This window comes from Pristis pectinata, chromosome 26 (genome assembly GCF_009764475.1).
Source record: "Pristis pectinata isolate sPriPec2 chromosome 26, sPriPec2.1.pri, whole genome shotgun sequence".
Classification (NCBI taxonomy): Eukaryota; Metazoa; Chordata; class Chondrichthyes; order Rhinopristiformes; family Pristidae; genus Pristis; species Pristis pectinata.
In genome coordinates, this window is record NC_067430.1 from 29,071,562 (window position 1) to 29,093,510 (window position 21,949).

Here is a 21,949-nt window from a genome sequence, read left to right on the forward strand (position 1 = left end):
TGTACTGCAACCAGATTTTAAAATGAAGATGTTTGTTTTCTCAGTCAGTCAAGGATCTTGGAGTTCTTTATTTCAGAGAGTTGTGGGGGCTGAGTCGTTAAATACATTCAATGCCGAGACAGACTGATTTTTTTGTTTTGTCAGGGTTCGAGGGTAATGAGGAACAGGCAGGAAAGTGGAGCCAAGACCAGATGAGCCATGACTTATTGACTGATAGAACAAGTTCAAGAGGCCAAACAGCCTACCTCTGCTTCTATTTGTTAATCTGTTTAGAACAAGCTGCCAGAGGAAGTGGCTGAGGCAGGTACATTAACAACATTTAAAAGGCACTTGAACAGGTACATGGATAGGAAAGGTTTAGAGGGACATGGGCCAAACGTGGGCAAATGGGACTAGCTTAGATGAGAATCTTGGTTGGCATGGACCAGTTGGGCCGAAGGGCCTGTTTCTGTGCTGTATGACTCCATGAATTTAATTAAGACAACTCATCCTACATAATTGAACAAAATTCTGACAGAAGAGGCCATTCTGATATTGGTTTTCTTATTGTCACATGCACCCAGACACATTGTGTTGGACAAAGGGCAGACAATAATCAATATCATTACAGTGATTCTGGAGTTACAAATAGCCCAGATCAGGAAAGGACAGCGTATTTCCTCCTCATTAGTGAACCAGATGTAGTTTTATGACAATCTGGTGCTTTTCATGCTTTCTAAATTCCACAGTTATTTAATTACTTGAATTTATAAACCCCAGCTGCTGTGGTAGGATTCGAACTCTTGTCTCCAAGTCAGTGGCTCAGAATCGTATCCACGATGTTCCCATTGCTGTGTTCCTGCATTGCATTTGAGTGCAGGGTCCTGCATTTCAATCCTCAATGTGTTTTGCTCCTGCTCATTGTTTAATTACCGAGCTCACCAGTGTCACTTCTGTGTCCTTGGTTACCAATTACAAATGCCTCTGCTTCCTCAGAAGAAATTTGGCGTGACCCCAATAACCCTTGCCAATTTTTACAGATACACCATAGAAAGCATCCTATCCGGATGCATCACGGCTTGGTAAGGTGACTGGTCTGCCCAAGACCACAAGAAATTGCAGAGAGTTGTGATCGCAGCCCAGTCCGCCACACAAACCAACCTCCGCTCCATGGACTTTGTCTATACTTCTCACTGCTTTGGGAAAACAGCCAAAATAATGAAGGACGCCCCCCACCCCTCCCCCCCACCGACCCTGGTTATTCTCTCTTCTCCCCCCTCCTGTCAGGCAGAAGATACAAAAGCCTGAGAGCACGTACCACCAGGCTCAAGGACAGCTTCTATCCCGCTGTTATCAGACTCTTGAACAGACCTCTCACGCTAAGAGATGAATTCTTGATTTCCCAATCTACTTCATTGTGGGCCCTTGCACTTTATTTGTCTACCTGCACTGCACTTTCTCTGTAACTGTAGCATTGTATTCTACATTCTGTTTTGTTTTTTCTACCTCAATGCAATTATGTATGGCATGATCTGTCTGGATGGCATGCAAAACAAAAGCTTTTCACTGCGTCTCAGTACATGTGACAATAATAAACCAATTCCAAATCCAAAGAGTAGATTATCAATTTGCAGAGGCAGTAAGATAATGTATCCATATTCTTTTTTAATACTAATCCTACCATGCTTGTCTGAGCCCGGCTCAGGGTGCTGAGTCATGTTGTGCTTGGTTCCTCCTCCTCTGGTTACACTTGGATATCACAAGAGGGATTGCTGATGTCCACAGAGCAGTGGTTCTTAACTTTCTTGAACAAGTGTCACACTTATTCACTTTCAGTAAGATATAGAGAGAGTCAGAGAGAGCTACAGCATAGAAACAAGCCCTTCAGCCCATCGAATCTGCACCTATCAAGCACCCCATTTTTGCACATCCTGCCCTAAACCATTTTATTCTCCCCACATTCCCATCTGCTCACTCCTATATTCTACCACTCACCTACATACTCGGGACAATTTACAGCAGCCAGTTAACCTAGCTACCCGCACACCTTTGGGATGTGAGAGGAAACCAGGGCAATGGTATTTTTTTTAAATTGTCATATGTGCTGAGATACAATGAAAAGCTGTTGTTTGTATCGCCATCAAGACCAATCATTTCATACAGAGGTACTTCAAGGTAGTACAAAAGAAAAAGAAATGCAGAATATAGTGTTACAGTTACAGAGAAAGTGCAGTGCAGCAGGCAAGTAAAGTCAAAGTCGAGTTTATTGTCCTATGCACAAGTCCATGTGTGCACAGGTGCAATGAAAAACTTATTTGCAGCAGCATCACAGGCACAGAGCATCAAATAAGCAACGTTCACAAGAAAAACATAAACACAGTTTTTACAAGAAAGATAACAAATAGAACAAATGAAAACATAGTCCATTATTGTGTAAAGTGATCAAAGTGGTCATGGTGCTGCTGAACTGTCGTGATTATGGCAAGGGTCATGACGAGGTAGATTGAGAGATCAAGAGTTCATCCTTATTGTATAAGAACTTCATTCAAGAGCCTTAGAACAGTGGGATAGAAGCTATCCTTGAGCCTGGTGGAACATGTTCTCAAGCTTTTGTATCTTCTGTCTAATGGGAGGGGGGAGAAGAGAGAATGTCCCGGGGAAAGAGGTGTGTTTGATTCTGTTGGCTGCTTTCCCGAGGCAGCGAGAAGTGTAGACAGAGTCAGTGGAGGGGAGGCTAGCTCGTGTGATGGACTGGGCTGTGTCCACTACTCTCTGCAATTTCTTGCCGTCTTGAGCAATGGGGAAATAATGTGGAACAGAATGAATCTATCAGTCAAAAGGGAGTTACATCAACGAGAGTGGGGCTACTGGGAAAGAATGAGATACAGCACTGGCTGGATGTTGGCTGAGGGATAAATATTGGTCAGGAGAATGCACACAGTAACCACAATAAATATCGAACTCAGTCTGGTCATGGAAAGGACTTGTACCATTGGAGCTCAGAATGTAACACCTAAAGATATAACAGGTCTGAACCACAAATTAGATGCTGCAGAAAGAGTTTGATTTGTGTGCTGCTGTCCACACTGTAGAATTTGCCACTCAGTGCAGTGTGTATTCACAACCGTAGTGTGGCTATAGTGCAGATCCGTGCTTGGACCTGCTGAGTATTCAGTATTTCAGCTCATGGTTCAATAACAAGCAGCTCCTTGAGTTGTAGACACCATGAAGTTTTCCCAGCTGACTGAGTTGTTCACAGCTCAGTTATTAGTCTGGGTGCTGCAGGTGGCTTTAGTGACCTTGGGGGTGAGGGAAGTCAGTTGGGATTGCTGCTGTTGCTTACTCTCCAGTAATAGGTGAGTGTGTGTGGACACTGGGTATGGACATGTTTGTGGCTTTGCTGTCCTGCTTGTCACATTAAAATAGCTGGCCAGCTTTTAACAACTTGCCTCAATAGGAAGCTTTGGTGACCACCTTAGGTAAGCATTCCTGATTGCAGGCAGTCATTTTTGATTACTGGTAACCATACCCAATCACATGCAACCACAGGAAATCACATCCAATCACGGTCAATGTACCAATTCCTGGGCAATCACATCCAATCATGGTCAACGTTACCAAATCCTGGGCAATGACATCCAATCACTGTCAACGTTACCAAATCCTGGACAATCACATCCAATCACGGTCAATGTACCAATTCCTGGGCAATCACATCCAATCACGGTCAATGTTACCAAATCCTGGACAATCACATCCAATCACGGTCAACATTACCAAATCCTGGACAATCACATCCAATCACGGTCAATGTACCAATTCCTGGGCAATCACATCCAATCACTGTCAACGTTACCAAATCCTGGACAATCACATCTAATCACGGTCAATGTTACCAAATCCTGGACAATCACATCCAATCACTGTGAACGTTACCAAATCCTGGGTAATCACATCCAATCATGGTCAACGTTACCAAATCCTGGGCAGTCACATCCAATCACGGTCAATGTTACGAAATCCTGGGCAGACACATCCAATCACGGTCAACGTTACCACACGTGAGCACAGTGGATGGGACTGGATCACCCATGAAGAAGTATATCTGGATGTGGGCCATTGTGCTACAGAAAGCAGGACCAGGAAGGAGATAATGAAATGTTGAAACTCAGCGTCAGTTTACAATTTCTTCCAAATATTCCATGCGTAAAGTTTGGAATTGGCTGCCGATGCTATTGCCTGGAGGCTCCTCGTACTTGGCTCAGTGTTTCAGAGAGCAGCTTGCTATCGCCTTTGTGGAATGCTCACAGTGACAAATCTTTTTAAGCAGCTTTCCTCAGTTAAACACAGAAACCTATTAACACAAACCCAGTGACTTCGAAATGCAGATCAGCTGTTAAGGCACCCAGTGGATTTACACAGTTGGTAGGGCATCTGAAGCAGTATGACAAAAGAGAGGGAAATAATGAGGTGGCATTGATAGACCAGAGTAGTACTTTAACTATAATTTAATGTGTGTAGAAGTGTGTATATGCTAATAACGCTGCAATTGTGTTAACAAGGATTCTGAAATGTTAAAGCTCAGGATGCTTTAATAGGCAGATAGTAAACACCAAGATAGAAATTTATTTGAAAAGTTAGCAAAAAATGGTTTATACGTTCACTTTTAATCTCCTGCAATATATCTTAATTTTCCGATCACCAAAAGGAAGGAGGGAAAAGGGGACTACAGACCAAATAGTGGGGGAAATGTTAAAATCTCAAGTCATGGGCACACATACACAGGGTAGAAATGACATGAAAATAAGTATTTTCTTGCAGCAGCAGCATTGTGCATTACAAGGCAAGGACAAAAATAACATAAGATAAATTTAAATTATACATAACTTACATGAGTGCAAAATAAAGAACAAAATGAACATAATGACACTACTGCAAGATCACAAGACAAAGGAGCAGAAGTAGGCCATTCGGCCCATCGAGTCTGTTCCATCACTTCACCATGAGCTAAACTATTCTCCCATCTAGCCCAATTCCCGGCCTTTTCCCCATATCCCTTGATACCTTGACTAATTAGATACCTATCAATCTCCCCCTTAAACACCCCCAATGATCGGGCCTCCACAGCTGTAGATTACTGGTAACCGAGATTCACCACCCTCTGGCTAAAGAAATTCCTCCTCACCTCTGTTCTAAAGGGACACTCTTCTATTCTGGGGCTGTGCCCAGTGGTCCTAGACTCTCCCACTACTGGAAACATCCTCTCCGCATCCATTCTATCCAGGCCTTTCAATATCCAGTAGGTTTCAATGAGATCCCCCCTCATCCTTCTAAACTCCATCGAGTACAGGCCCAGAGACATCAAACGCTTCTCATACATTAACTCTTTCGCTCCCAGGATCATTCTTGTAGACCTCCTCTGGACCCTCTCCAATGCCAGCGCATCCTCCTGTAGACACAGGGCCCAAAACTGCTCAGGTATACCTTTGGACAGGTATATCGATAGGAAAGGTTTAGAAGGATATGGGGCAAGCACAGGCAAATGGGACTAGCTTGAATCGACACCTTGGTTAGCATGGACAAGTTGGACCAGAGGGCCTGTTTTCACGCTGTGTGACTCTAGAACTCTATTTTCCGATTGGGAAGCTGTGACCAGTGGATACTGCAGGCATCCATCTATTTCACAATTTTTATTGACGACTTGGATGAGGGAATTAAGTGTAATGTATCCAAGTTTGCTGATGGTGAAAAACTCAGTGGCAGAGAGGTTTCGTGGGGTAATATAATCAGGCTGATTTAATTGAGAAGGACATGGCAGATGGATTGTAATGTTGAAAGACATGAGATCATTCACATTGGTACAGAAAATAGAAGTATTATTTAATGGTGAGAGATTAGTCAGAGGGATTTGGCTGTCCTTATAAGTTAATATGCAGGTACAGTGAGCAATTAAGAACGCAAAATGCTCTGTTGACCTTTATTGCAAGAGTTTTGGAGTATAAGAGACATATTGCTCCAATTATGTAGAGCCCTGACGAGACAACATCTGGAATATTATGTACTAGACTGGTCCCCCTACCCAGGCAGTAACATACCTGCCATAAAGGAAGTGCAGTGAAAGTTCACCAGACTGAATTCTGAAGTGGCAGGAATGTCGTATGAAGGGAGATTAAGCAGACGAGGCCCGTGTCCTCCAGAGGTTAGAAGAATGAGAGATGATGATCTCATTGGAACATAGAAAATTCTCAAGTGGGGTTGACAGGGTAGATGTGGAGTTACTGCTTCCCCTGGATGGACTGTATAGAACCAGGGGTCAAGGTCTCAAAATAATAGGTTGGCAAGAAGAAATCTCTTCATCTAGAGACCAGTGCACCTTTGGAATTCTGTACCCAAGAGAGCTGTGGAGACTCAGTCCGCTGAGGTTTTTGGATAGTCCAATCTATGGCAATGACTGGGCTGAGGGGACAAAATGTCACATTTCCAAATTTGCTGGGAAAATTGGGTGGGAATGAGGGTACGGCAGAGGATGCAAAGAGGCTTTCATGGAGACGTGGAGAAGCCGAGTGAGAGGGCAAAAACATGGCAGATAGAGTACATTCTGGAAAAATGTGAGGTTGTCCACTTTGGTACGCCTGAGAGAAAATCAGATCATTTGTTAAATTGTGAGAGATTGGAGAGTGTTGATGTTCAAAGGGATCTAGGTGTGTTGGAGGCCAATAAACAGTGCAGCAAGCAATTAGGAGGGCAATTGATACTTTACCCTTTATTAGGAGGGCTTGAACACAAGAGAAAGGAAGTCTGATTGTGATTGTGTAGAGCCTTGTTGAGACTGCTCCCGGTGTATTGTGTACAGTTTTGTTCTTGTTATCTAAGAAAAGACATACTAGCCATCAAGGAGTACCGCGAAGATTTGCTGCATTGGTTCCAGGGAAGGTTGGTTTGCAATATGGGGAAAGATTGAGTAAAATGAGCCCAGAAGAATGGGAGGAGATCTCACCCAACTTACAACATTTCTAAAGGGATTGGCTTAATGCAGGAAGGATGTTTCCCTGACTGAGGAGTTTTGAACCAGGGGATGCAGTTTGAGAATAAGGAGTAAACCATTTAGGATTGAGATGAGGAAAAATTTCTTCACCAGAGTGCAGTGAATCTTTGGAATCCTTTACCTTAGAAAGCTATGTCTTTGAGTTCATTCAAGAGAGATTAATAGGTTTCTGAATATTAGGGGAATGCAGGAATGTGAGAACCAGATGTTGGTACAAGAGCCTGCAGATGCTGGAATCTGGAGGACGATGGAAGGAAATGGATAGTCGACGTTTTGGGTCAAGACCCTTCATCTGAACTGCTGAAGAGTCTCGACCTGAAACGTCAACTGTCCAGTTCCTTCATTTGATGCTGCCTGACCTGCTGAGTTCTCCACCATCTTGCGTGTTGCTCGAAGAACCAGATGGCTGGTTCCTGCTCAGGTTTTTGATGATCTCACAGTAGAGGAAAAAGGGATAAGAAATTAGCACAGGAAAATAGCACTGAGGTAAAAGATCAGCCACGACCCTGAATGGCCAAGCAGCCAGAAAAGGCTGAGTGACCTATTCCTCCATCAATTTTTTATGTTTACATTGTATTTTTCTGTCCTAATGAGATTAAATGGAAGAGTTGCAACATTCTGGGAGCTGTTCTGCAATTCATTGAACTAGTTTTAATGGTCCCAGTCCATGTCAGTCACAGCTCAGTGATATCGTTCAGAGTCAGAATGGTTAAGGACTGAAGCAAAATTAGAAATTTGAGCACATTAAAAACTGCATGTTGTTGTTTTCCTTTTTGGACTTTTCTGTCAGCTCATCCCAAAGTGTTTTGCAAACACAAGGACTTTTCAAGTGCATTTACTGTGGTAGTGTTGGGATGGCACAGTGCCGCTGCTGGTACAGCTACTGCCTCACAGCTCCAGTGACCCAGGTTCAATCCTGACTTCGGGCACTGTCTGTGTGGAGTTTGCACGTTCTCCCTGTGATCGCGTGGGTTTCCCCCAGGTACTTCAGATCATCCCCCCCACACCCCAAGGACGTACAGGTTAGTAGGTTAATTAGTCACTGTGAATTGCCCCTAGTGTGTAGGTGAGTGGTAGAGTCTGGGGGGGGGGGGGGGCAGTTGATGTGAATGTGGGGAGAATAAAATGGAAGTATAAATATGTGCTTAATGGTAAATGTGAATTCAGTGGGCCAAAGGGTGTGTTTGCATGCTGTATGACTCTATCTCTTTCTAACAAGTCAATTTATGCACAGCAAGCTCCCACAAATAGCACTTTGATAATGACCAGATCTGCTGCAGTGATGTTGAGAGAGGGATAAATATTGATCAGGACGTGGGGAGAACTTGCCTCCTCCTCTTCACATACTACCCTGGCATCTTAAGTGTCCTTGTGAGAGAGCAGATTGAGCTTTAATTTAATGTTTTATTTGGAGCACAGCATCTCTGACAGTCCCGCACTCCCTCGGTAATGCATTGGAGTGTCAGCCTAGATTTTGTGCTTCAAGCCTTGAATTCCCAACATTCTGAGTCAGGTGCCAGCTTCTATTACCAGCTGAGCCTGAACTGACCTCGAGGCTGGTACACTAGCGCAGTACTGAGGGAGTGCTGCATTGTTAGAAGTGCTGTCCTTCGGATGAGACATTAAGCCAAAAGCTACATTTGCCTTTTTGATTGGCAGGGGAAGATCTCACAACAGGACAGCACAGTGGCGCAGCTAGTAAAGCTGCTTCCTCACAGCTCCAATGATCCAGGTTCAATCCCAACCTCGGGTGCTGTCTGTGTGTGGAGCTTGCACGTTCTCCCTGTGACCGTGTGGGTTTCCCCTGAGTGCTCCGGTTTCCTCCCACATCCCAAAGACGTGCGGGTTGGTAGGTTAATTGGCTGTTGTAAATTGCCTCTAGTGTGTAGGTGAGGAGTAGAATCTGAGGGATTTGAAGGGAGTGTGGGGAGAATAAAATGGGATCAGTGTAAATGGGGTTTGATGGCCAGCATGTACTCAATGGGCTGAAGGGCCTGTTTCTGTGCTATATGACTCTGGCTACTTGAGGAAGTGCAGGGGAGCTCCCCCCATTATTCTGCCCAATATTTTTTTAAACTAACAGTTAAAGAATAAACCTGATTTATCTGAGTTTATCACAAGTGTCTACATCTCCAAAGCGCTCAATTGATTGTACAATGGTGCAGGACTTCATGAGAGGCATTAGAGAAATGCACATTTCTTCCTGTATGCAGTGGCAGTGCAAGGGTTAAGCAGCCGGCTGCCTCCTGTTGTGGACAGGAGCCTGCCTCTCTCTCCCAGCATCAGCAGCCTCAGCTCAATAAAGTAAAGCCACAGCCAACTCCGTCACAGGTGAGAAGAACCAACAAAGCCTGTCTCCCACCTCCTGAATGGGTTCCTGTCAGCAATTTATAGATTGACCCGAAACACTACTGGAGTAGCTGGCAGTACTCTGCCTATCTGTCTGGCCTCCTTCGCCGCACAATAATGGCTGCATCAATCACAGAAAATAACACTCCTATCCTTTGCTTTGGCTTGGGAATCATTAGCCTTTTGCCAGTGTATCCCCTGTGACGTTGTGCGGAAGGTTAGTCCAGAGCTAGATACCTGATTCTCACACCTTGCAGCCGCTCAGCACTCACCCCATGGAACCATTCTCCAGAGTGGCTAGCTCATTTTAATTTATAATTTCATGATCTGGTCACTACTGGGCTAAATGGAAATTCTGTAAATAAAATCAAAGTCGAGCTTATTCTCATATGCACAGATGCAATAAAAAAACTTACCTGCAGCAGCATCACAGGCACATAGCATCAGATAAGCAGCATTCACAAGAAAAACAAATTAAACGTAAATTGTACACAATTTTTACAAGAAAGAATAGAACTAGAACAAAAAAAAGTCCATTTTAGTGCAAAGTGGTCACAGTGTTGTTAAACTGTAGAGTTTAGGGTTGTGCTGGTTGGTTCAAGAACCGAATGGTTGAAGGGAAGTAGCTGTTCCTGAACCTGGTGGTGTGGGGACTTCAGGCTTCTGTACCTCCTGCCCGATGGGAGCTGAGAAAATACTTGCTATGTTAAGAAGTAATTAAGTATCCCGTGAAAGTGCAGAGAAATCAATGATTGCTGACTTTTGAGTCCATTGATGTACAAGCTGCAGAGTCCACGTGAGACCTGATTTTGTTGAGGACTTGTACAACTGGTGCTACTTAGGGACTAGAGTGTCCTTCAGCTAGGGTGATGAGGGGAAAGGGAAGGGAGAGAAGCAAACTGAAAGTATTATATTGTTGAGTGGTTCTGATAGCAATGATTGGAAAACATTGGTTCCTTGAGGGGGGCACAGTGATGCGGCAGGTCGAGCTACTGCCTCACAGCTCCAGAAACCAGGGTTCAATCCTGACCTTGGGTGCTGTCTGTGTGGAGTTTGCACATTCTCCGTGGGTTTCCCCTGGGTGCTCTGGTTTCCTCAGACATTCCAATGATGTGCAGCTAGTTGGCTAATCGCCACTGTAAATTGCCCCTTGTGTGTAGGTGAGTGGCAGAAACTGTGGGGAATTGATGGGAATGTAGGGAGAATCAAATGGGATTAGGGATTGGTGTAAATATGTGCTTGGTAGTTGGCGTGGACTCAGCTTGTGCCGTATGACGAGAGGTGATCCAGCTTTTGATTTTGGGTTCGATTCCTGTCCGAGTACGTTAGTTCATAAATGTTCCTCGGTGATGGAGATCTGCTGTCCTTACCCAGACTGGCCTGCATGTGACTTCAGACCCACAGTGAGGTGGTTGAGGAATGAGCAATAAATGCTTGTTGTCAGAGAAAACTAACTCACACCCTACAGACTTCGACGCAAAGCGGTTTTATTCGTGATATCACGGAGAGTCCAACAGGCTGAAATCGGATTACCCCGGGACTCTGAGGAGCTCTCAAAGTCCCTTTCATTTATACAGGGAGACAAACAAGTTTTTGTGCAAAGCATATGTACATAGGTAAACCTTATGGTTACAAAGGTAGCTTAAACAATGTTTATCATACAGTTGTCAGCATAATCGTGATGGACAACAGATTTCGGACCTGGAAATGTTGCCCAAGTCTGGCCTTGTGAGGTCTGTCCTTGAGGCCTCTTCTAGACATACAGCTGCTAGTTTCGGTTCCCTTGCTCTTTTATTCTCATCAGACTTCAGCTGACCTAACTTTCTAAGCATCAAATTCTTCCACAGATCCCTCCTTTTTGATCCTCGATCAACATCACTTAATAATCTACATCATAGGGTGGGTCATAGCCAAGGGGGGAAGGGTCTCATATCCAAACAGGCTTTCTCATCGTATTCAGCATCCTCAGTAGGGGCCACACATGGAAACATAGGCTGTTCCCCCTCTGGGCAGGAGGGCACAGATGAGCCTTAGGGCTACCACGCAAATGATTACTATTATCAATATTACCCCATGATGAGTCAGCCTCTGCAACCAACTACTGAAGAGCCACTAGGATCCCTTGGGGTTAAAGTCGTGGAATTGTTTTCCTACGTCCCCAATCTGCTCGGCCAAATGTAATCAGCTGAGTGTGTAATGTTTTCAGACTCGTCAGGTATATAGGTGCAGCATTCCTGTCCGATGGTTGCGCATGTGCCCCCTTTTTCAGCCAATAGAAAGTCTGAGGCCATTGGATTTTGGAGGACCACTGTGCGGACGGCTACCAGCTCGGCAGAGATGCCCGATATGGCCTGGTCTGTTTCTTCCAAACCCTGAAAAACCAATTTTTCAAGGGCTGAGACCAGGTTAATTATTTCACGGCTATTTCTAGCCATCTCAAAAAGGGGAAAGGCTATTGTCCCGAATCTCTCACCCTCGGGTACAGCTCTCTTGTGTCATCCCAGGCGAGATGTTTGGTCCGCTGGACCCAGGGGTGTTGGTCCAGTGACACCAAAAGCCGCAGACGGGGAACCACATCGGCCAGAGAGCAACATCCGGTCCAGTTCGTGGGGAGCCAAGGATAGGCCTTAGTACCACATACCCAATACGTTGAACCCCCCATGATGAACCCCCTATGTTGTCCCAAAGCCCCAAAGTCATGTACCGCCCCAAAGGTGTACCGTGAATGGATATATACATTTGCTGTTCTATCCTTGGTGTGTATACATGGCCGGGTGAGCGCAAAAATCTCTGTCCAGTGCACAAGCTTCCAGGACCTCAAATGGAGTGACCACTGAGTATCTGGCCGTGGTGGTGGTGTCACGGGGGCAATGTGAAGAACCGCCAGTGAAAAGCAGAAGGTCTGGGTTTTCCGGGAGGAGGATTGAAGGTCGGGGCAAGGGGCAGAGGCCGAATCAACCACAAGGAGGAAGTCATGTTCTTCCTTCTCCTCCTCCCACTCTGGGAGGAGAGAGGCGGGGTTGAAGGTTGGTGCTCAGTGGAAGGAAAGGTTAGGTTTGGATAACAGCATGACCTCATACCTCATGAAACGTTGTGTGGCTGCTAAACTGAGCAGTAACGAGGCCGCACGTGTGCCCAAACAACACAGGAAGAGAGGATTTTTCAACCATTACAGTGGTGGCAACTACAGACCTCAGGCATGCACCCTAACTACTGGTGAAAGCTGCACTGAGTTGTTGGCTACCGGCCTCCCCAGGCCTCCCTGTTCCTGTGTCAATATGCCATTGGCGAATCCCTCCTTTTCACTCACATAAAGCGCGAAAGGTTTTCTGTACTCAAGGGATTCCAAGGGCTGGTGTCTTCACGAGGGCATCCTTTGGTAGTCCATAAGCTTGGACCCTTTCCTCGGTCCATTCTACGTCGGTCGGCTCGGTTTGGAGTGTGGACTGTGGGAGGAAAGAATAACATTGGTGTCAGGGACTACGGGGGTGACTGGGACCACTATCTGGTTGATGGATCTAAGGTCCTGGACGAAACGCCATTCATCTTTGTGTCCCAGTTTGGGAATGGGCAAAATAGGTGTGTTGCATGGACTCTAGGTTGGACACAAGACGCCGTGTTCTAGCAGGGCGGTTATAACGGGTTTAATTCCCGCCTCAGCCTTGTCGAACAGGCGATACTGTTTTACGCATGGCCATGGCGCATGGGGTTTCGATTTAACCTGGTGTGGAGCGGCGGAGACTCGTAGGCCGGTGTGGTACTTATGTCTTGCCCATAGGGTATCAGGCACCTCCCGCAGGAGAAGCGGGGAGAGCTGATCAGTCGGTGGGGAAGGTTGGAACCTCACAAATTCTGTCTCCCACTCTCCTTGGGCCCTCTGAGTAAATCCAGAGTCCGCAGACAGCACCCCTATCTGAAAGGGGCCTACCTGGGTCGCCACAGTAAAAAGGTAGAGAGGTGTCTCTTTCTGCAGGGACTCTACTACAGGGCCTATCTGCTCAGGGGTGGCTGGTGGCATGATGGTGAGGGTGACTTGAGGGACCAATTTTGGTCCCATGGCACACAATGCTTCTTGGGTTGGAGTCCACTCCACCTTAGTCCCCATTCCCAAGGGACTGAAGAAGATCTGTCCACTGAACTTAACTTTCCTGGTCACGTTCAGGCAGGGATGGGCTTTGGATGCATGTGCGCCGGTCTCCTGGGTTTCGGTAAACGACGTCATACAATGCACACACCGCAACAGCCTGTATATAAAGAAGGCACCCTTCGGCAGAGTCGCCGAGGGTGACAGATAACTGCGCCAGGCCTCGCTCAAGGGGACAATTGGGTAACTGCCCAAAGTAGAGCGCTGTGGTTTTTTGTTCGAGGGCCGTTATCTCGCGCCTCAACATCTCGTGTACTCTTCCTATGGAAGCCTCAGGCAGCTGGAAGTACAATCCTTGTGGGGTGCAATGAATCGTGGCTCCTAATTTACAGAAGGGCCTGTCTCCCAAGGAGACTGACAGGTGAATTTTCTGCTATCACAAATTTCTCATCTACTACCAATCCCCCTGGTGTAACGGGGACTGGTTGGGAGAGGGGTTCCACCATGGGGATTCCAGCAACTCCAATGGGAGAAACCCTGTGGGAGTTCAAAGGAAGTGCCATGGAGGGGGTACAGACGAGGTGGGTACAGACGAAAGAGTCGCACTGGAATCAATCAAGACGTCCACTAGTTTTCTACCCACCTCAATTGATATCATAGAACATAGAACATTACAGCACAGTACAGGCCCTTCGGCCCACGATGTTGTGCCAACATTTTATCCTGCTGTAAGATCTATCTAACCCTTCCCTCCCACATAGCCCCCTATTTTTCTATCATTCATGTGTCTATCTAAGAGTCTCTTAAATGTCCTTAATGTATCTGCCCCCACAACATCTGCTGGCAGTGTGTTCCACGCACCCACCACTCTCTGTGTAAAAAACTTACCTCTGACATCCCCCTTATATCTTCCTCCAATCACCTTATAATTATGCCCCCTCATGTTAAGAAAAAGTATCTGACTGTCCACTCGATCTATGCCTCTCATCATCTTGTACACCTCTATCAAGTCACCTCTCCTCCTCCTTCTCTCCAAAGAGAAAAGCTCTAGCGCACTCAACCTATCCTCATAAGCCATGCTCTCCAATCCAGGCAGCATCCTGGTAAATCTCCTCTGCACCTTCTCTGAAGCTTCCACATCCTTCCTATAATGAGGTGACCAGAACTGAACACAATACTCCAAGTGTAGTCTGACCAGAGTTCGATAGAGCTGCAACATTACCTCACGGCTCTTGAACTCAGTACCCCGACTAATGAAGGCCAACATACCATACACCTTCTTAACAACCCTACCGACCTACACGGCAACTTTGAGGGATCTATGGACGTGGACCCCAAGATCCCTCTGTTCCTCCACACTGCTAAGAGCCCTGCCATTAACCTTGTATTCTGCCTTCAAATTCAATCTCCCGAAGTGCATCACTTCACACTTTTCACACTATAGGGTCATCCTCAGGGTGGCTGGAGAGTCTGATCATGGCCGCCTGCACCACTATCCTCCGCTGACACCCCTATTTGTTTTGAGGAAAGGGGCTGTTCACAGAGAATGAGGCCCGGATCACTGGTGCTCGTTCTGGTGGGCCTTGGGCAGGGGCCTCTGATCGACATTCCCGTGCCCAATGTCCTTTCTTCCCGCATCTACGACAAACATCATTTCACTTGTCTCTCCAGGGTCCCCTCCGCCTCTTGGGGCCTTGCCCACCAACTCTTTCCCCATCGGTCCTCTGTAGAAATTGTCCTTTGGGGTCAGGTCTTCACGTGAAAAGTCCCTGTCTATCCATATTAATCCATATTAACAATTTCAGAGCAATCATTTCTTTGCCAGGTCAAATTTGCCAACTTGTAGGGTTGGGCAACAGAAGGTTCGAGGCAATTTAGGAAGGTTTGGACAGCTAATGGTGAATGTTGCTCCAGGTCTATTCTGGCCGAAGATTCCCAAGTATCCCTGAATCTAGCCAAAAAATCCACTACATTTTCACCCCTCTTCTGGACGCACCGAGTCACCTCCCCAGAGTCATTATGCTGCCTTGCTGCTTGTAGAATGAGTTCCTGTCCCTGTCCTGCCAGCTGATTATCTCTGACCACTGGGGGCCACCAATTCCCCTTCGCATCAGATCCCGGGACTTGGAACCCACTTTTAACCATGTTCCATGAGGTGTCGTAGGGAACCTTTAGGAGCAGATTAAGCAATTATAGATCTGACATGTCTGTCTCAGCCAGTTATGGAAGGCTAGAGGTTTCTTAAGGGGGTTTAGGGCGTCATTAATCATGGACCTCACCTCAAAAGGGGCCCAAGGCTTGATTACAGGAACATTTCCTACCATTATACACGGCGCTTGTATTAAACCACCGGTGGCGTCCGAGGAACTAACTCACACCATACAGACTTTGAGGCAAAGCAGTTTTATTCGTGATATCACAGAGAGTCCAAAAGGCCAAAATATGATTACCCGGGAACTCCAAGGAGCTCTCAAAGTCCCTCACATTTAGGGAGACAAACAAGTTTTTATGCAAAACATGTGTACATCAATAAACCTTATGGTTACAAAGGATCCTTAAACAACGCTTATCGTACAGTTGTCAGCATAATCATGACGGACAACAGATTCCAGACTTGGAACTATTGCCCAAATCTGGCTTTATGAGGTCTGTCCTTGAGGCCTCTTTTAGTCATACAGCTGCTAGTTCCCTTGCTCTTTTGTTCTCATCAGACTTTAGCTGACCTAACTCTTTAAGCGTCAGATTCTTCCCCACTTGTCTTACCACATCACAACAAATGAATAAATATAAAAAAGGCTGATTACATTCCCACTTGTTGGAGCCGATTATATTTGCACAGCATCATGTGAGTGTTGTGCCCATGGGGGACTGGGTTGACTCTGCAACTGCACCTTTCTCTGTAGATCCTTCCAGGTGGCAGTGAAAAGGAAACTTTAGTCCCATAGTCTGAGCTGAATTCAGCAGAGGTCTCTGGAGTGACAATGCGAAAAACAACACTCCTGAAAACCATGGGACATCCTAAGCTGCGTTACAGCGACGTACCTCTGAAATATATTTACCAGTCTGATAAGATAAGATCAGATATCTTTATTGGTCACACGTACATCGAAACACACAGTGAAATGCATCTTTTGCGTAGAGTGTTCTGGGGGCAGCCCGCAAGTGTCGCCACGCTTCTGGCGCCAACACAGCACGCCCACAACTTCCTAACCGGTACATCTTTGGAATGTGGGAGGAAACCGGAGCACCCGGAGGAAACCCACGCAGACACGGGAAGCATGTACAAACTCCTTACAGACAGCGGCCGGAATTGAACCCAGGTCACTGGCGCTGTAATAGTGTTACGCTAACTGCTACGCTACCGTGCCTGCCCTAATGTGGATGTCTAATGTAGATGTGGCAGCCATTTTGCACAGCGAGATCCCACAAACAGCAGCACTTTTCAAAGCTGTGCCAAAAGATGAAAGTCAAATAAACTGCAGATGCTGAAAATCTGAAATTAAAAAAAATTACCAGCAAAACTGAGGAGAGAGAACCAACTAACAATTCGGATCTGGGATCCTTTGTTGGTGTCAAAGGATCTTTAACACCCAGCTAATGGGGAAAGCAGAGCCTTCGGTTTAACGTTCAAAGGACAGCCCTTCTTAAATTCAGCAGTCTCAGTTCTGCACTGCAACACATGATGTTTAGCTTTCTGGGGTGGAGCTTGCAGCCACGACTGTCTCCCAAGGCAGGAGTACCTTCAACCAAGCCACAGACGCTGTAAATAATTCACCATCTCGATCTTCATTGAACATCTGTGTAATTTGACTGCCTTTTGAAACGAAGCCATATGTTGCACGTTTGAGTCAAAGCAAAAATCTGTCCTGAGGTGCATCTTCTTCGCATTGATTCCATTCACAATCTCACCACCATTTTCCCCGAAAGTGATGTATTTGAACAGTTATGGCACCTCAGGTATGCTTTGCAACATCCCAGTGATAAAACTGTGAAGTTGAATGCATGGAAAGACTGCACAGTGCGCAATGCTAACAGCTGATGTGCACTTAGGACAGAGCAGAATTGGTGCCATTGTAATCCCAGCGGGATTCATAATGGTTGTTCTCCCTTTTAGCAGATTGTGGTGCTGTTGGGTAATTAAACATATGGGGTGGGCGGCACTTTTTGGGTTTTGACCTACTTTAATGCAGCTTTTTAGGGCTTTCCTGGTGTTTGAAAATTGACACCTGCTGAGCACTCGGCTTTGTTCTGCTCTGGGGTCACAGGCTGTAAGTGGATCTGTAGGTGTTTTAAGTATCCCATCATGGTTTTCAGATGCCTGATCTCTGCTAACCTTACAGTGCTATCATTACTTTCCACTCATGGACCAGCGAATTCAGTTCTGCAGGGAGCAGCAAGTCAGATCCAAAGCAAAATCCAAGGGTGGTTGCTTGAATTTTCAAGATGCCATCGCCCTTGCTTGGTGTAAAACAAAATTGATACAAGTTGCACCTTGGGCGAGTTCTTTGTGCCATTAACCCTGAATCTTCCTTCAGGTTGATGGAACAGTCGCTCTGGGACTGGATATTCATCTTGAACGTGCTGCTGTCAGATAAATTAATGTAATTGAGTCACCATTGTTCGTCTGGTGGGGGAGGGGCAGGATGGGGACAGGGAGGTGAGCTGGATGGTGGTTGAGTTACAAAAGCCAAAATGACTCATGTGAATCTACCCTGCAAATGAAAAGACATCCTTGAGGTGTCCCACTGAGCAACTTCATCGTCAGATCAAAATGAGTTGCTACAAAACTCATTTCACAGTGTGTACCATCCACAAAATGCTCTGCCCTGACTCATGCAGGCCATTCTGACAGCCTTTCCCAAACTTATGAAAACCTACAACCTTCACCACCTCAGAGGGCAAGGGCAGAGGACATGGGAACAGCACCGCCAACTCCAGGTCACACCATCATCCTGACTTGAGAACATAGAACACTACAGTACAGTACAGGCCCTTCGGCCCACAATGTTGTGCCGACATATCGCTGCTCCTTCATTGTCATTGTGTCTACGTCCTGGAATTGCTCCCCCAGCACCTACAAGTTAACATACCTGCCTCAACCACTTCCTCTGGCAGCTCATTCCATAGAGACACCACTCTCTCCCTCTGCATGAAGAAGTTACCCATAGTGTTTTGGCTAGCGTACCGCTATTGCAGCGCCAGTGACCTGGGTTCAATTCCAGCCGCTGTCTGTAAGAAGTTCGTACCTTCTCCCTGTGTCTGCTTGGGTTTCCTCCGGGTGCTCCGGTTTCCTCCCATATTCCAAAGACGTGCGGGTTAGGAAGTTGCAGGCGTGCTGTGTTGGCGCCGGAAGCGTGGCGACACTTGCGGGCTGCCCCCCAGAACACTACGCGATTCCACTGTGTGTTTTGATGCACATGTGACTAATAAAGATATCTTACCTTACCTTACCCCCAGGTCCTATTTAAATCTTTCACCCCTCACCTTAAACCTATGCCCTTCAGTTTTTAGTTCCCCTTCCCTGGAAAAAGGACTGTGCGCATTCACTTGATGGTCAGTATACACGGGCTGAAGGGCCTCTTTCTGTGCTGTATGGATATGAACAAATCTGTGTCCCTGACTAGGTCCAATGTACTGAGTTTGGCCTCATTGAGACTGGAGGAAGGAGGGAAAGTGCACTGGCCAGTACACAGTATAACACCTCTGCTGTAATCATGGACCCTCCCAAGTGTTAGAGGAATGTATTTGCGGGCTTGGTGGACCTTTCAGAGGTTGCGAACCCACCAGCAACACAAATGCGAGTAGGCTCTTTCCACCTAGATTAAGAGAGATACGTACGAGAGGACATGGCTTTAGGGTGAAAGGGGAAAGGTTTAGGGGGAACTTCCTCACTCAGAGAGTGGTGGGAGTGTGGAACGGGCTGCCATCTGATGTGGTAAATGCGGGGTCACTCTTAAGTCTTAAGAATAAATTGGATAGATACATGGACGGGAGCGGTCTGGAGGGTTATGGACTGGGTGCAGGTCAATGGGACTAGCGGAATAAGGTTTTGGCACAGACTAGAAGGGCCAAATGGGCTGTTTTCTGTGCTGTAGTGTTTTATGGTTCTATGGTTCCCTGGCTGAGTGTGTCATAGAGCCATGGAGTTATACAGCATGGATAACCCTATGACACAGATAGAGTCACGGAGTTATCCCTGCTGACCAAGATATCTGTCCATGTCAGAAGGAGGTCTGGTCAGGCCAGTAGATTGAAGACCAGTGGATTCACTTAGGAGTCAGTGAATACTCAGCAAGGATAAAACAAACCAACTTATGACGAGTGAGTGTTGAATTTGTCACAGCAGGCTGCGTCTTCGGGGACCAAGCTACAAAGGGTTGGTCTCCTCAGGGAAATCTAACTCCAGCAGTGATGTCGTCTGGCAAACCATGGAAACAACACAATAGAAAAGACTCCTGTGAAAATAACAGTCGGAGGGGTGACGGATAATATATTTAACCACAAGCGCATTAAGGCAGCTCTCTGTAAAGTGTTATCAGATATTTCTTTTCATTTTCAACTAGTATTTTAGAACGTGCAGACATTTCAAAGAACTGATGCCAGCTAGTTACCGCACCTGGGTAGCAAACCTTTACAATAGACGGAATAAATTCTGTGCCAGAATTTCGGGGCTGTTGCTGGCTGGTGTCCCAGCTGCCTGTCTGTACCTTGCTCCCTGAACGTTGGCAGTCTCCGAGGAGCTCACGACCCCCTTCCCTGCGAACGGGAACAGGGTTTCGAGCCGTGCCTTGCGTTCTGTTCGTGTAGGACAAAGGGTAAAATTGTTGGTCGGCTCCGGCTGCGAGAACTCCGGGAGCTGGAACTTGGGAAGAGGCGCTGTCTGACGGCACCGCCCTCGCCACACGGGTTCGGTGCGAAGTTTTGCCTCGGTCGCTGGAGGATTGCGCCGGGGCTCGGCCGGATCCGGAGCTCCCCGCCGGTCTGCGGTGCCCCAGAAGCGGGCGGCCGGATCCCCCCTGCACCGAAGCCGCCTTTTGTCTGCGCCTCGGGGGAGAAGGCGGCCGCTTTTGTGTTAAAGTGCAGTGGTCTTGCGCTTCGCTCCGAACGAGGGAGAGGTGGCTCTGAACTGCCGAGAGGACTGGAGAGGAGAGGCACGACACTTCTGCATTCCTGGAAATATCAATGCACCCGGGAACATCTTCTGCCCAGACAGCCGGACACTGGAAGAAACTTCCAAATCTTCATTGCAGCCCGATGCCAGCTGCTCGGGACCTCGCATCGTCCGGGAATTGGGGAAGAGTGGTGGTGCTGGGGGGCAGTGTGAGTGAGGGTCTGGGTGCGTTGGAACTTGCCGTCTGAAACCTCCACGCCCTTGTGCCCCAGAGACCCGTGACAGCGCGACCGGGAGGGGACAGCCGCTGACTTGCAGACTCTCCCACCGAGTCCACCCCAGCAGCAAGCCCCAGCTCTGGGGTATTCACCGGGAGCGAGCCACCGAGCGCCGGGTGAACCTTGCAACCCAATTCCTTGGTTATCGCAGACAATGCCTCTCCAGGATCTCAGCTGAGATTTCAGCCTCTTGGAGTGAACGGAAATAGAGGTGGAAATGCAATTGGGTGTAGCAGTTCAAGCCGGCAGCAGAGCCAGTCCCATCCTTGGCGAACCTTCTCTGCCAGGGGTCAGTCAGTGGGATCTTTGAGATCTTTAAGGCAGCGGCCCCGGGCGGAGGGGTGTGCTGTGGATTGTATTCAAGGACTGCCTTTATTTTTTTGAGGGGGGGAGCCCACCGCTTCATCATGGGTCTCCCCGCGTTATGAAGACTTGGAATTGTTTCTACGTGATCCCCGGCTGATCCCAAGAAAGGATCATGACTTTGCGATAGGATTGGCGTGGTTTGAGGGAATCAAAGGGAGTGGGGAGGTGGAAAATGTTTGATGAGCTGTGGCCACTTTGTGACAGTCGTCAACGCCAAGCGTCTGAGCTGGAAGGATTTCGGACGGGAGGACTAATCTGAAGAGTTGTCTCACTCGACCCTGAGGGTGGAGGGGTTCCGACTTCCCTCTGGTTACGGGTGGAACGGCGGGGGTATGACCGGTAGCCGGTACCCGCCCTCCGCTGCCCACCGGGGCGGGAGGATCTACCAGCACAAAGTGTCGCTAGTGGTGCGGTACTTCATGATTCCATGTAACATCTGTCTGATCCTACTGGCTACCTCAACCCTGGGCTTTGCTGTCCTGCTCTTCCTCAACAACTGTAGGTTGGCAGCTTCCAATCTTCCAGAGGTTGTTCACACTTTAAATGCAGAATTCAGCCGTGAGCTTCCAGTCATTGCTGAATTTTTAATGTATGATTTACTTTTCATGACTGAATTGCGTCAATTATTCAGGCTGCAGCTTATTTTGTGCAGTTGCACAGATAATCTCTCGCTGTTGTGGTTCGCCTGTTTTCCTTTCAAGTGTAATGGGCAAATTTAACCCTGGCTGTGTGGCGTT

The 21,949-nt window shown here is 47.1% G+C and overlaps 1 protein-coding gene across 10 annotated transcripts in view; it reads left to right on the forward strand.

The window, feature by feature from the left end:
• Positions 1 to 21,949, forward strand: part of agrn (agrin) — a 501,404-nt gene that overhangs the window by 245,965 nt on the left and 233,490 nt on the right. For 2 of the 10 annotated variants that reach the window (XM_052039169.1, XM_052039168.1), the window contains exon 1: positions 19,060 to 21,710. The exons of 7 other annotated variants lie outside the window; for them this stretch is intronic. In XM_052039169.1, the coding sequence (XP_051895129.1) occupies positions 21,545 to 21,710 (166 nt within the window). In that variant the 5' untranslated portion in view covers positions 19,060 to 21,544. Of the gene's footprint in view, positions 1 to 19,058; positions 21,711 to 21,949 lie in introns of those variants that run through there. One more of the 10 variants, XM_052039165.1, reaches the window with a different exon arrangement.